Here is a 16,224-nt window from a genome sequence, read left to right on the forward strand (position 1 = left end):
ATCTCTTATTTACAATCAGTAATCTTCAACATGAATGGAGTCTGTATATACCCTGTGGTGAAAATCCAGCTGTTAAATGTTGTTTATATGTCTATGTGGTGTTTTTGATATGCTTTAAGACAAACCATGTGCAAATTCATAAGTCGAAACCATTTCTCTTTAAAACTGCAGTGAACCAAAGACAGTCTCAAAAACACGGTTTGAAATCGCTGGTGTTTCTGAAGTCACAAACTACCTTGATCCTAACCAAGCAGATCAACGTGTGACCGTCAACAAGTGGATCTCTGAGCTGGTGAGTGAGTGGAGGCGGGGCTCATTTGCATATTCATAGAACTGCGTATACTAAATGAGGCAAGGGTGTAGTTACTAGTTACATTCAAGGTATTTTAAGGTAAAGTTTTTTTCAAGGAAAAAATTATTTAATACAGGGGGACTTTCAGTGGTTCGGATGAATTATTGCAGTAGTTTGATGGGTTTATGGGTTTGCGTTATGAACAGACATCAAATAATCTTTGAGGAATATCATCCCAGTGTTGTTGTGCAAGAATTATAAATATAGCATTTGAGAGGAGAGGTCTAAAATAGAGTGAGTTTGTCAGACCTTTAAAGGGATACTTCACCTCTGGAGAGATGTATTTAAAATAGGTCATTTATGTAGAAGAAATGTGAAGACATTTTTTAATTTGGAGCTTTCTAGCCTGAGAAAAGCCAGAAAATGTATTTTTGGCTCATGTGGATGAAAGACAACAACTCCCAGAATGCACTTGCTTCGCTGCCCTAGGAGGCCACGCCTACTGGTAAGAGAGCGCAGTTTAAAACAAGGTTAGGCTACCAGTGAGTCTCCGTGACGAGTCTGCCTGGGATTTCGGGATCGCCCAAAATGTCCGGGATTCGGCTTTTGCGTTCTACAGTCGCCATTCATTATGTTTACTGTGGCGAGCAGGACGAGGCTGACGGCCGCGGGAGAACGGCGCGAGGCCGGTGGCGTCATTACTGAGACGCGCCGGTCTCGCAACGGAGGTGCGGGAATTTTCTTAGCAATGTTAAAACGCACATCAACCGATCACTTGTTTAGCGTTCATGTAAACACTACATTCAGATTCACCGATCGGAATGAATTCAGTTAGATTGAAACGAGAGGTGTGCATGTAAACAATGAATGGCGACCGCAGAAAGCAAAAGCCGAATCCCGGACATTTTGAACGATCTCGCCCGCCGGACAAGTCAGGGAAAAGGAGGATGGTAACCCCTACTTACTCAGCTTTCTCCTACTACTCAGCTTTCTCCTACTATTCAGCTTTCTCCACAGAACAAGAGCCTGCTAGCTTAGCTTCCAAAGAAAGACGGCTGACTGTGTGTAGCTGTGTACATTCTGTGAGTGAGATCCCACCCTCTATGGGCGGGTTGTAAACATGCGGAACAACGCCATCTACTGGCTGTAGTCTTTAGCCTCAGGACAGAAAATCCTCCGATGACGCAAAATGACGATTTTTGCGTCATCGGAGGATTTTTTCCAGACAAAAAATACATAAATCTCTCCTCTCAGGGGGATATGAGGGTGGAAAGCATGGTAATTCGAAAATACTACAGGTTTTCTACTAATACAAAGCTTAATGCTAAATCCTGAAGTATCCCTCTAATAAGTTCCTCAAAAACACCAATCACTTAATCAAGAGGGGTTGTTCACCTGACAGAAAGTGATGTGTTGTTCAGTGATGGCTGACTAATGCGATCATCAAGCAGAAGCCAGAAACATGGGAGAAATGTCCTTTCCACAACAACAGCTGACTCACCAGAGCTCCCGCCTCAGGCCTCAGCTTTAACATTACTCACCTTGTTGAGGGAACGAGCAAACTGTTTGTGTTGTTTGCCGTTCCTTACCCCTGAAGAGACTCAGACAAGAGAAACACAGTGCCCACTCAAGCATGGATTAGAAAAAGTGTTGACAGATGGGCAGGCGGGCAACAAACGGGAAGTGCTGGATACCAGATGTGTCTGCATTAGTGCCATATGAGCGCATAGATGAAGGTGTGCAGGGATGCTGATGTACTGTACATCTCACACACTCCTGCTTTAAACTAAAATTACAGAATGTTTCCAGATTGACTGTATTTACATGATGATTGTAAACAGGACATTTGTCCGGAGGGGACATGGTAATGGAAAAAATCTAGGACGTAGGAGGGAAAAAAAAATATTTCAATGTTTTTTGCGTTATCTCTGAAAACTTTTGCGCACCATTGTGTTTGTTTGTCAAAAAAAAAGGTACAAAAGCTGTCACTGTGGCGGTACCTTTTGAACCCTTTTGAAGGGTACTGTCCCAGTGACAGCTTTTGTACCTTTTTTTCTGAGAGTGTACTGTTTCAATCAATAGAAATACAATAAAAATATTGTTAAGTCTTGCACTACAGCACAAAATCTGTACTCTGTAAACTACACTGGTTATTTTTCATAATACCATTTTGCTGTCTGTTGCAAAATCCCACACTAAATAATGAAAAACTTCAGCACTGTAATGCATCATGACCAAGTTTCTTAGAAATCAGACATGATTAACTGTCAAAACTATGTAGAAAATGAGTAGTAGAACCATTAGAGAATTTTAGCATTTTATACTTTATGCATTCTTTGTCCTGCATTGTCACCCAAAAACTGAATGATGACCAACATCCATCATCGGTACTTAAAGTTTTGCCATTTATCGTGAGCCATGATGTGATTGGAGAGCCTCCTCAAAGGATGAATAATGATTCTTTTTGGCACCGGCCGGCATCACTGTAATGCTAATTTCCGCTCTCTACAAACTTCAGCAGAGAGCCTCATTTGCATTCGTAGCCTTACATAATGAATATGCAAAAAAGGCTGAATCAGGCCAACTTCTTGGACATTTTGTGTCATAATACGCAACGTTGTTTAATATTTGTTTTTCATTTAAGTTCCAATGTACTGCTGATGGAGAGGAAGTTAGGGGGCAGAAATTATGCTGCATTATGCATCATCAAAACAGCTGAATTCAGTCAAACATTGCATTAAGATATGGTCTACGGTCTCCATTGCAGCAAACCATACATAAAATAATGAATCAAAAACTAAGGCCACTTAGTTGGGCTGCTCAACCAAGTCTAATTTATCACATTTTTATTTATTTGCAATGTAGCCATGTAATATATCTCTTACGTAACAATTCCATGGAGAAAAGAACAAGTGAATCATAAATGATACAACCCTCTGCGGCTGCTTTATATTCGTTGAGTACGTCTTTGTTTAGTTGCAGGTATTGCTCGGCTCTTGGCGCTGGCTCCAGTTTCTAGAGGAGAGTGTTCACTCTTATCAGGCCAGCTCATTCTTTACAGCGAGCAGTCCACAGACCTTGTGTTCGGCCATAAATCACACATCTAGGAGATCGACCCCTTTTCCCCTTCGTTCTGCCTAAAGCCTTTGGTACATGACACTGTATTGGCTTATTAAGGACAGCAGACGCTGATTTGATTAGATGGTTGCTGTCTGTGGGGAACGATTTAACAAAAATGGCCTGGCAGTTTAGTGTTCTGTAGAAACAAAATGAGGAGACGTGTGTTTATGCTGATTTGCGCTGCATCCAAAATCGAATACTTCCCTACTATGTAATATGCGAAAAACAGTACACCAAAAGAGTAGTGTGTCCGAATGGTATTGGAAAAACATTAGGGGAAAAGTCCCCGAATGACCTGCTACTTCCACCGAGATTCTGAAGTACGCATTCGATGGACACTTTACTATCTCACGGGAGGGAATTTATGAATGGAAAGTGAAGCGACGCAACTGACGCTGGTAGGTCACATGACAGTTACAACATGACGGATGTAGTACGTCCGAATTTCATTCATACTGTCACATACTGCTCTGAGACTTGGGTGAAGATCCAAATGCAGCTTTATTGGTGCAATCCAAAAATCATAATCCATGTGGCAGGGTGTCAAAACCAAGGCAAACAATGACAAAGTCCAAAACACAGGCCAACAGGGACATGAGCAGGAGGACAAGACCATAAACCATGACAAGGGAACCAAGAGAGAGTGCTCAGAAATACAGTAGCAAGACTTTGTGAAGCTTGAGAGGAAGGGAAGACACAAGGCATATATACACAGACATTAACAAGCTAATGGCACACAGGTGGGAGTAAGCACACAATAATGAGTCCAGGCAAAGGTTTTTGGGAAATGTAGTTCATGATGGAATGGCAAAGGACTTGAGAGGAGGACTTTCTGGTGGCTATCACAGGCACTCCAGCGGGCAGGCGTGACAAATACCACCCATATGCATACTATATAGAGAACATCCTTTTTTTTAACTTAATTAGTGCAGCTCTATTGCTAATGCCATTTCTTTTCCCTTGTGGCATGCGAAATGATTCGGTTTAGTTTAACTATTTATTTATTAGTTATCAGTCATAGCATTGAAAGTAATTATAATATTGGCCAGAATATTAATTTCACTGCATCTGTTTTAACATATGCCAGGCGAAAATCTTAAAGGGGTCATTGGATGCCCATTTTCCACCAATTGGTATAATTATTTCATACAGGGTCTTCATGTAAATTTTGAAATATACTTTAATGGTACATGTAATACTTTAAACATACATAACCCTCAATGGTTGTGTAAAACAACACCCTTTTTACCTTCTCAAAAACAGTTCTGTTCACAGCGACTCGTTTCGGTGCATGTCCCTTTAAATGATAATGAGCAACTGCTCACCCCACCCCTATCTTCCATGGGGGGTGTCGACACCAGACACATAAAGTGCTGCCTTGGTGGACAGTATACAAATGTCTGAGGGCGTAAATATGCTAATACGGGACAGTCCGTCAGCGGTCGTGGGCGGAGCATGAGCAATATGACAATCAATTGCTCAGAAAATCCAAACAGCTTGATGTTTAGACTTTCTGAGGATAAAAAAAAGGAGTGAATGGATTTTTTTCATTGTATGGTGGTTGTGTCCACACACTGCAAAGACACATTTATGTGCATATAAATGTATATACATTTAAAAGTATGTACATATAAAAGTGAATTTTGCATCTGATGACCCCTTTAAGTCTTATTGATTAGAAATGTTTTGAGGCATCATTCAAGTGTGCACCACGATCATTGTTGGATGAGTTACGCGTTTAATACTTAAGGTTAGAGAGTTGAACAAACCCCTAACCGTATGTTTGAGCAATAGTGAAGGCGATGCTTGCCTTAGAAAACACTATTAAAACAAAGAAGCAGAAGAAAATGGTCTAGAAAGGGTGACTGGATTGATTTTTTTTTTTGCGGAGAGGACATGTGAGGAAATGGCTCATGATAAACGATGTCCTGCAAAGGAGCCAAAAAGAAGTTACAGTTTCAGTGCTCACAGAATAAAACAGTGGTGCATTCAGCACTGAGCAGCATTTCTCTCGGCTCCAATCACGAGGGCAACGGCGCAATAATGCCTGTGTGTGATTTTCCCCTGTTGGCACAGATGAAGAAGTCTAATGAGCACAGGAGACAAATGTTCCTCCTCATTTATCAGTGAAACGGATGCCTGTATCGCTGTTGATTGTCGGGCACAGCACAAACAGTCCCAATTCTCCAACGAAATTAAACAAGCTAAGTAGTGTTTAACCCTACTGTACTTTGAAGGAAACCTGCAATGGTTTATCGCTCTGATGAAAATATAATTGCTCTTTTATGTATTGGTGAAAAATGTATGGGTCATTTGACCCCAAAATTAAAGGGAAAAATTAAGAAAATATAATTTGTATAAAGAACTGTTCAAGAACTTGAAAGGTTTAAGAAACGGCTCATAAAAGTCATTAATCAGTCATTAGGCTTCACAATTTAAAATAGATTTAATTATTTAATTACTAAATATTTAAAAAAAACTATTTATTTTTGCATTACTGTAAATGAGGTGTTATGGTTTCCAATGGTAATTGGAAATAAAATATTTCAGTTAATCAAATTGTGGATTAAATTAACTGTAGCTAATAATGTTATAATGCAACAAATCTAAATGGTCCTCATAAGTTTTTTTTTTTTTTTTATTATGCAAAGTATAACATCTAAATATAATTTAATAATTTCTTTCTTTTGATTTTTGAGGTGAAACATGACCCTGCACTTTAGATGATCCTGGACCTTTTTTTTTCTTTCTTTTTTTTTTCAAATCATGATTCTCCCACGATTCTGAATAGACAACTAATCAAAATAACATGCAATTTACTAGAGGTTCTGACAAAATGTTATTTGCTGCAGTCTGTTAAATATGTAATTATTTAGAATTAATTCTTTTTTTTAACTCACTCATAAATAGTTGACTATTTAACTGACTCACTCATAAATAGTTTACTTGTTTCATTAGTGTATGAATCAGATTTTTTGAATGAATGATTCAATGACAAATACCTTTTTTAACAGTTACTTATCGACACCTACTGGTGCAACGATGTAATTGATACTATCTTTATTTGAAGTATCAAGTTACTTTCAAAAGGTGATTTAGCCTACTCTAACTTGATCGCTACCACAGACATTAGTGTATATATCCGAACTATACTGGGATCATTTGAATTATTGTAACACTGAAATAATGAAACTGTGTGGTTGAAAAGACTGTTTGTGAAGCTGTTTCATACCTATACATGACAACTGCTCTCAACGCAGATTTGAATGTTCGCTATGATCGTACTTGTCAAAAAGTTTAGACATAGCCAAATTGTTGTCATAGGAATAAGATCGTGTGGGTGTTTGAATCGAGATCGCGATCTTTTAACGAATAATCTACTGCACGTATTCTTTACTGTTTTCAAAGTTGAAATTTGCTTCCGAACAGACAAAAGTCTCCAGAAGTCTTACAGTTACATAAGCATGTTAAATTACAGCCCTCTTGTAAATCACAGCCAAAGTCTTAATTTCATCAAGATCTCCTCTTTCCTCATTAGTAAAAGACACAGAGTTAATTAATTCCCTCACACCCTCCTCTTTCATATGCAGATGAGATGCTATTTTGCCACACAGAAGGCTTTAATAATGCATTCACTTGGATAGGGGAGCTGGTGTCCCATTTTCTGTTACTGGACAGAATGTGTGATCCGGGACAGCTTGCACGAATGCTCTTCCTTTCCTAGACTCTGAACAGAAAACATTTTGGGAATAGGCTAAATTGTGACTGATATTGAATTTAATCAAAACATTGCCTGAAGTCGATCCTTCTGCAGATGTTTCCCAATTTCATTCATCAGCTGGGTGCTTGCACACACACAGTGCCCATGGCAGATATATCAGTGTGAACTGCACATCAATCCTCTTTAACTCGCAGGCTCCAGCCCTGTCCTCTCAGAGTTAATCTTCAAGTTGTCATGGGCATATTCTCTAAATTACAGGCCTGCTTTATATCGTCCCCATTAGGTTGAGGCAGTACGAACGTCACTGCAAGATTCATTCCACTGTCGCTTTCAGTCAAAAATCATAAAGGCAGCCGCACGCAACCCTTTGCTTACATGGCTACATCACTGTCCACTCTAGGAAACCAAACGCTTTTGCCATTTATACTCCTCACAAAAAGAGCTGTCTCTCGTAATGGACTGAAACAAGTGTCCTACCCTTCAGGACAGCTCCCTTGAAAGGATAAAAATAGATATACGTTGGTTGCTGCTTGTGCCGTTGGGTTTCACTGTTGTCATATGGAGCTGTGCGATTCCAGGGTCAGGCTTTGGGAGAAAAACTTGGGGAGAGGAAACTTGGCCATTTATGACAAGGGCATGTGAGGACTCCGGCATTAATGGGATTTAATTAATTGTTTACCAAGTTCCATTTATAACTCAAGGTTAACGTTATCCTAGAATGTGTCTCAATTAATTTTTACAGTGTCTTCTGTACAAATGTTTGCAGAGACTGCCTCTGCATTATTTAAATTGAATTTTTACACTGTGGTTTATTATAAATATTATCTGATAAAACATTCTCCTAAACAACACACACATTTGCAATCCCAGAGAATCCATTCTTATTTATGAGTTTAATAACATTTATTGAACTATAACACTCAACCTGTTTTCATACCCACTTGTCCATCTGTGTGAATGTCCGCACGTAAATCTTAAGTCTTCTGAAATATACTACAGAAAAATACGGAAAATGTAGAAGAGTGTTTGCCATTGCTAGACATAGTTTCTCAAAACAACACCTAAAAGTTTCTGCAACTGTACAAAGCACATGGATATGTAATGAGTCTAGCACTGAGGCATTTTGATTGGTTGTCTGTTGCTTAACTCAGTGTTACATGATTCCTGCACCTTGTAGTTGGTGAATCTCATTTAACTGGTCAAGAACATGGCCAGATTGTATTTCACTACAAAATCAAAGTTAAGAAATAAATCAAATTTGATTAAAGAAAATTAAGCTTAATTTCAGGACAATTAAGTTTTTTAAATTGTTACATTGTCCTCCCAAATTCTAACTTCCATAATGTAAAAAATGTATATTACCTGGAATGCAATATATATTTAAGTATTTAAGCATTTGTTGTACTGCTCCTAAATTAATGGTCATTAAGTTGTTCAAGTTTTTTTTGACAGAAATGGCAATCTAATATGACCTGAATATGTTCTTTATATACTTTTCATGAGATTTGCACTGTAAGGTGGACAAGGGCTTTACTTTACAAAGGCTTAACTTTGGGTTAAAAGCAATGCTAACACTCAAGTGTGAAACATTGCTTAAAAGGATAGTTCTCTCAAAAATGAAAATTGTCATAATTTACCATCATGTCGTTGCAAAACTGTATGCACACAAAGCACAAAAGAAGATATTTTGATTTTGAAGAACTCTGGGAACCAAATAACAACATTTATTTTTATGTAATGTATGAACAAAACAAAACTCAAAACTCAAAAAAGAGAGTTGTGTAGATTTTGAACAACATGATGGTAAGAAAATTTAACCTAGGGTTAAAATTGCCTTGACCCAAGATTAAACATTGTGTGATGAAGCATGAGTGGTTCAATACTTAAAAATAGTCAGCAACTAAGCAGTTAACTGCTTCAGTGTGCTCTTTATATGTTCCACCCTTTGTTCTGTGAATGACTAACACAAAAATCAACACAAAAATTCCCCTGCGTGTTATAACAGCTCTGTAATGACTGATTGGGAATAGGAACCAATCCATCAAACGGAGAAGTAATCTCAGAGTGACAGGAGCAGTTCCACTCCTCTGCGCAGTCTATCGGATTGATGGAAATGCTTCTCGATGTAATGCATAACTGCTGACCTGCACCGGCAGAACGGCTCGTCCAATACACTCCAGCCCAATCAGATCCTGAGACTAAGACACTGTAGGGAACATTGAAAAGGCTCATCAGCTGCAAACCGTCTAACAAATAATTGCATAACAGTGACACTGTAATCTGGTTTCAGTAGTTTCATTTTGTAAAGCACATTCATTACGGTTTTGTTATATGATTAGTTCACCCAAAAAATACAGTCGTGTCAATATTTAATTAGTCATTTCATTCAAAATCTGTATGTTTTTTTCTTCTTCTTATGTAGAGCACAAAGGGAGAAATTAATACTAGTTGCTCTTTTCCATGCAATTATAAATTAATTTAAAAAGAATTCAAAAGCTCTATAAAGTGGCCTATACAATTTGTGTGCCATATTTCATGTCTTCTGAAGCTAAATGATATTAGCTTTGTGTGAGAAACTCTGGGAAATTTGCTATTCACTGATTACCTTTTCCTCCACTGAGCTCTAGTTAACCACTGTGACCAGGTCATTGAGTAAGAAAGGTCTCAAGAACCTAATCTGTCTTGATTTGTGATTGAATCATTCAGAGTTTTGTAATGTCGATCAGAAGACTCAAAAAAATGAATTGGACTTTTTTTTTTTTTTTCATCAACTCTCATCAGCATGCCAAACGAAAACAATAGCACATCTTAAATTTTCATATGGCATCTAAGAACTGGTGCACAATGTTATATCGACTACTTATATAACACTTTTAAGGTTGCTTTCACATCCTTTTGAAACTCCAGTCCCAGTTCATTGTGAATGCATGAAAAAAAAGAAGATCGATGAAATTCCTTTTTTTTTTGGTTCTCCATGGAAGAAAGTTATATAGGTTTGGGAAACCTTTAGGGTGAGTAAATAACTATTGTCTTTTTTGGATGAACTAGTCATTTAAGAAAATAGTAAAAGCTATTATCAAAAGCCTTAATCTTTAATAAAAGAGGGAATTGTCCTATTCTTGTCCAAAAAACCTGGTATTGTATATAACGAATATTGTTGGCTCCTGGATGAATTGCTTTTGTTCCCCTTTTGTAAGTTGCTTTGGAAAAAATGTCTTGTAAATGCAAAAATGTACAATTATATATAAAATCAACTTGAATAGTGATGAAAAATTTGAAGTCTAGAGCAGAATAGTGACGCATAGCTTTTATTCTCCTGCTGGAATTGTAGTGAAATTATAGTTGAAAAGAAAGTGATTCATCCTTTCAGGCAAAATTGTGAACATGTTCAAATGTCAAGAAGAGCATGTTTCTCTCAGTCATTTCAGGTTCTGCAGCCTACGCAATTGCTACACTGGACATTTAATAACCATGTTAACGTGTTCTAGCACCTTCTTCTTTTGCAGTCGTTACTACAGTCATTTCCTGTAGTTTTCCGAGAAGACGAATGAATTAAATTAGGGCTGGGCTCTGGGGGGGTATATACCGATGGTGGAAATGACTCCCAGCAGGTCAAAGTATTCCTGTAGGACACTCTGACATAAGGATGAACCCTCTTCTTCTGCCTCAGGGTCAGTGGTCAGAGTCTGCACTGAAACCGTCGGGTGAGAAGACGGTGAGGGCTTTGAAGGAGTTAAACGAGGACCGTCGAGGCTTCAAGCCCAGCGCTGATCAGCACTCAGTGATGCAGGAGGAGGAGGAAGAGGAAGGAGGAGCGAACAGAGCAGCTGAGCCTTTCTGCTTTCAGTCTCTCGTCAGCGAGTGCCAGAGCAGTTTCCTTTGCTGTGCTTCTCTGAGAAACACACACACACACCAGAACGCTCTTCATTGCTGGTTGGGGGAGAGTGCTAAATCCTTTTCTCTCTCTTTCTCTGCCTGGATCATGCTGCCCTGGAAAAGGAGTAAGTTTGTGCTTGTGGAGAATGAGTCCAAAAGCAAGCCAAAAAGTCTTGGAGCCGGGCTCACCTACCATTCCCTGCTGTCGACTTTGCTCCACTCCTGTCCGGACCTCGTTCCTGACTGCCCGTTCCAATGGCTGGGGAGCGTCTTCCACAGTAAACGCCAGAAAGTGGAGCTCAATAAAGAGGAACCCACCTACAAGGTGCGTTACCTGGGCAGCGCGGTCACCATCATGGCTAAAGGTGACGACTGCACGCAGGAGGCGGTGGCCAAGATTTGGACTCGCAGCAACTACGGCGAACAGAGCGCCAAGATGAAGCTCACCGTCGGGCCGCACGGCATCCGCTTGGGGGCGGATAGAGGTGGCAAAAAGAAGCCCGTCCACCTCTATTCCCTCAACCGCATCACATACTGCGCAGCTGACCCCTTTCGACCCAAGATTTTCGCTTGGATTTACAGGCATCAGGTGAAGAATAAAGCAGTGGTGCTACGCTGCCATGCCGTCCTGTTGCCGAAGGCGGAAAAGGCCAGAGCGATAGCGCTCAGCCTGTACCAAAACTCAACGTCCGCATTCACGGAGTTCAAGCGGCTTAAGCGCCAATCTGACTTCCGTCATTGCCAGCAGCAGCTGTTGGGCGAAGACATTGTGCCTCTTATGCCTATTAGGAGACTCCTAAACGGCCAATGCCACTACCAGCCACCTACAGAAAAGCCTGGGAGTGCCACACGGCTCTCCTCGATTACTGAGGAAGAGGAGGAGGAGGAGGACCGACAGGCGGATGCGCAATCCAACAACACCACGACAAACACCGGCACATCCAGTCCCCTTCCGGAGAAAGATCTGGGGAAGATCGTAAATAGACTGGACGAGGTTTCGATTACCAGCTGGGATGAAGCACAGATGACTATCAGCACTCTGGTGTGAAGTCACTTGGATACAGTTTAGCATCTTCACCACTGAGCCTCTGTCCTGTCGCCTTTCCTGCCAACCCAGTCTTGTCTGGTACGTCCATCGATGCACCGTGAAACAGCCCTCCGAAACTTGGGGTAAGGACCGTTGGCACCCACGATGCTGCTTGCAGAAGAAGCGTTCCAAGAGATGCATGGAGAGGGAGAGCCAGTACAAGCACAATACAAGGAGGACCACAGGTACACCAATCATTTGGAGTTGGTTGAAAGCTTACACCGAAAAGCCTTTATCTACCCCCGACATCGAGCAAAGCTTAAACTGCACCCGAAGACAATAAAGCATTCATCTCATACTCACACCACCTTTGTTTGTTTTTTTGAGTACATGCCAAGTGCTTTAGACTGACGGACTATAAGAAGGAACATTAAAATGTGACTTTTTGAACGGCCAGTCTGTCTTTTGATGTTCATAACTGTCCCCCGGTGACCTCTCTCAACGGGCTCAGCTTCAATGGGATGCGGTTAAAGCTGGTTTATTGGCACTGGGAGCAGCACTAATGAATTAAACCATAACTTAGGAATCGAGTCATTGACTTGACATGTTTACTGCTACCATTCGTCACAGCTTTGCTAATCAGTAATGAATAACAAGTGAAGGCATCACCTGTGAGGTTTAAGATGGGCCTTTTAAAATGTTTTCAAAAGGTATAAATTTTACACTGTGATTTGTCCGGGACCAATGGCAGCCATGCATCTTGTGTTTATACAAACGAGCACTTGTAATTTATGCTGAATTTGTGTTGGTGTAATGTGTTAGTCATAAAAACTCATTTTTATGCTGTTCACATGAAGGTCGCAGCTTCCATCTGTCAACGCTGGCATGTGTTTTGTAATTTCAGTGCATCCTTTTAATCTTCTGGAAACTGGGGGAAAACCGTAAAACATTTTTCTACTACTTCCATCTTTTTCTGCACAATGGAACACTGTCGGTGTGAAAAATTGCCAGAAGTTGCATAATAAAATGTTTGCTTACATTAATTATGAATTCTTAGAGCCCCAGCTTTCCATTTATTTCATCCCGGGATGATCGGATTGAGTTTATTTGAAGGATTTGAAAATGCAAACTGCTGATTTTCAGGCTGTATTTCAAAGTATAATTTCTTGCTTAAATAAATATTTAATTCATAGAAAAGGAAAAAAATGTTCATTGGCATCTTGTGAGTGGGCTGTGAAAGGAACTGATTTCATCTGTTGCTGAGGGGCATTTAGCTTTTCCATCAAAGTGAGGCAATTAATCAGCCGATTGAATTGTTGAGAATGTGAGCATAAAACACCTGGGCTGGCAGCGCAGAGCTTTCAGCTTGACATGAAATCAGCCAGAAGAGGCTTCAACAGCCTCTCAGTGCATAGTTGATTAAATCGGACAAAAGGACAAGCACATAAATAAGCAAAACTAAGATCTGCATCCAATTCACCATAACAAGACCTGCTTTCTGAAGTGCATTTGAAAACGGTTTCGTTAGTGGTGCTTGCTATCGGGCAAATATTGCTATTGCTCAGGTTTAGGCAACAAGGGTTGTGTGGATGATTTATTCCTCAAATCGTGTCACTTGAGGAGAGTTGTATTCTTAGCTTTCTAAGTGATTATACCTGCAATTCCCGATAAAGTCCCATCGAGTTAGATTGAAGGAGGAACCCAAGCCATATCTAGAGACTCGAGGGTCTTGACTCTAGCCAGTAAGAAACCACCTTGCAATCAACACCTTCAAAACTGCATAGCAACACCTTGGCAATGGGTGATCACAAATCACCCATTGTGGCACCACCTTTTCTACATTAAGGGCTAGATTTACTAACAGCTTGTGCCAGCACAAACCCTCTTTTGGAGTTAAAAAAACTACTGTCAGGATTTACTGAAGACACGCAGTGAAAATTAGCGCTGAAAAGGCTTGGAAGGGGTTATTTTTGCGGCTGACCTTATTGCATATGCATTTGTAGGAGTTTCCCTTTCAGACGCAAAATTCATGGAAGTATTTTAATTAATCATACAAGGTGATTTACTAAGGTTTGCACTAGTCAATTTACTGGCTCTTGGTAGATTGCATTGGTCATTATGGAAATGATCTGACTGCATCTGTGTTCTTTAATTTGCATGTCGTCAGTAGATCACAGGCAGAACTTTCCACTCCTTTTTTAGGAAATCTGGCCCTAATTGTACAAATCTGGTTTCTTTTGTTGTTTAATTATTTCGTTTACAGCACCAGATACAATCTTTTGATCATTTTAAAATAAAAAAAAATAATGGTTTGTCCTTGAGATAGTGTGGGATGCTTTAGGTGACTTGTTAAATTAACTTAATAGGACTGAGTGGACAGCCGTAAAAAAAAAAAAAAAATCAGCTTACAATATTGTGAATTTCTGTTATTTTGTGAAATATTGTTAATTTCTGTGAATTTCACATATTTCTGTCTGTTCTGACAAATATGTGGATTTTTGTTAACGGGGCATCAACGAGGCATAGAGAAAGAGGGAGACATATTTGTCAAATAACAAATACAGTCAGAAAGTGATGTCCAGATGGCAGCAGAAATGTGCATTATGAGAGGAACACACATTTTACATTATTGTATTAAGCAAGCATTATTTTTGTTTATATACTGTAAACTACATCTGGATTGAACTCCAAATGCAAACCACTTTGAATTTGCCTTCTGTCTAAAAGATTATATTTACCCAAAAAGAAATTCTGTAATTTCCCCCCTGATGTTGTGAAATACATTTAATGCAGTATGGTGTAATTTTGTCTTTGGAACGCAAAAGGAGTTAATATACCCCTGGTTTCACAGACAAGGCTTAAAGGTGCAGTGTGTGATTTTTAGCGGCATCTAGTGGTGAGGTTACGAATTACAACCAACAGAAGTTACGTTGGCCGACAGGAGAAGATGTCGTCGTCTGAGACAGCAGAGAGTAGCCAGTTAAGCAATGAGGTTTCTTTACAAAGATAAATTAAGAAATGATGTTTACTTTATTAATCAGTAAATCGATATGTTATTGCGAATACTATTGTTACCTGTTCCTCATTGTGTTAGTGTTTTATTTGCTGACTTTAGCTAGCTTCTTTGCATGAAGAACAACATAGTGACGAAACGCGTTTGTCCATTTAGGGCCATTGTAGAAACATGTCGGCGCAAATGTTTCATTTCAAGGTTTTTTTTTTTTTTTTTTGGCACATTTCAACGCAAGGGGACCCGCGGTGAATGCAGATAGAAATGGCTCATTCTAAGGTAATAAAAATATAACGATTCATTAAGTAAGGTCTTTATACACCAGTGTGTTATAGTAGTCATAGTATATAATATATTATATTAAATTTCTGTCTACAAATCCTCCTAAATATTACACAATGCACCTTTAAGCCTAGTCCCAGACTAAAATGCATGTTTGAGCTATTTTAACTGAAAGCAACTTGCACTGACATAACTTAAAATATGTCAGAGCCATTTTTTTTTTTTTTTTTTTATCTCAAGATGCACACCAGTAATGTTTTTCTCTAAGACACATTTATTAAAAATACTTAAATGTCCTAATTGAACTAAGGCCTAATCTCTGTTTGTGAAACCAGGCCTAAATGAAGTGCACAACTCACAGGCTGATCAAATGGTTTTGGAGCTTGACAAACGTGGTCACTATTAACTGTTGTTGCATAAAAATATGGTGTTGGATTAAAAAAAACAGCTGTATAAAGTTTCTTCAAAATTTCTCTTTTGTGTAACACAGAAAAAAACAACAACAACCTGCTAACACTTTACTTAAAGCCCTTATGTATAATGCAATATAAAGACCTCAAACTTTTGAACATTAGTATTTATGTGTAAATGACAGATTGACATCCTAATCTGGACATTTAGTGGCTGCATGTGATGGACACCATTTTGTCCCTGGGATGGGATTCTGAAAGTATAATCTCACCTCTAACTCTCTAACTGTTAGACAATGTGAGTGTGAGTTTGAGTGTGTGAGTGACAGAATAATGGGAGTGAAGAGTGCTACTTCTCTCCTGTAAGCCTCAATGAAAGTGTTAATAGCCTCCTTTGGAGGCACAGAGGGGAACAAGGTGTGCTGGGCCGGGACATACAGGATCAATGAGCCATCTTTCAGGCATACAGAGAGAGAGAGAGCGATA

At 39.4% G+C, this 16,224-nt stretch overlaps 2 protein-coding genes and 1 long non-coding RNA gene across 3 annotated transcripts in view; 2 read left to right on the forward strand and 1 right to left on the reverse strand.

The window, feature by feature from the left end:
- LOC307146410 (integrator complex subunit 11) overlaps positions 1 to 16,224 on the reverse strand; it is a 229,447-nt gene that overhangs the window by 118,421 nt on the left and 94,802 nt on the right. The window lies entirely within an intron of this gene.
- The window catches only part of LOC307146442, a 30,634-nt gene continuing 14,584 nt past the window's right edge, over positions 175 to 16,224 (forward strand). The window contains exon 1 of the long non-coding RNA XR_013819097.1: positions 175 to 292. This is a non-coding gene — a long non-coding RNA (uncharacterized lncRNA). The remainder of the gene's footprint in view (positions 293 to 16,224) is intronic.
- Positions 10,730 to 12,380, forward strand: fam43b (family with sequence similarity 43 member B). Its single transcript, XM_079848435.1, has one exon. The coding sequence runs from the start codon at positions 10,780 to 10,782 to the stop codon at positions 12,055 to 12,057; it is 1,278 nt and encodes a 425-aa protein (XP_079704561.1). The 5' UTR covers positions 10,730 to 10,779; the 3' UTR covers positions 12,058 to 12,380.

The sequence above is a fragment of the Squalius cephalus genome (genome assembly GCF_949319135.1).
Source record: "Squalius cephalus genome assembly, chromosome: 18".
Lineage (NCBI taxonomy): Eukaryota > Metazoa > Chordata > Actinopteri > Cypriniformes > Leuciscidae > Squalius > Squalius cephalus.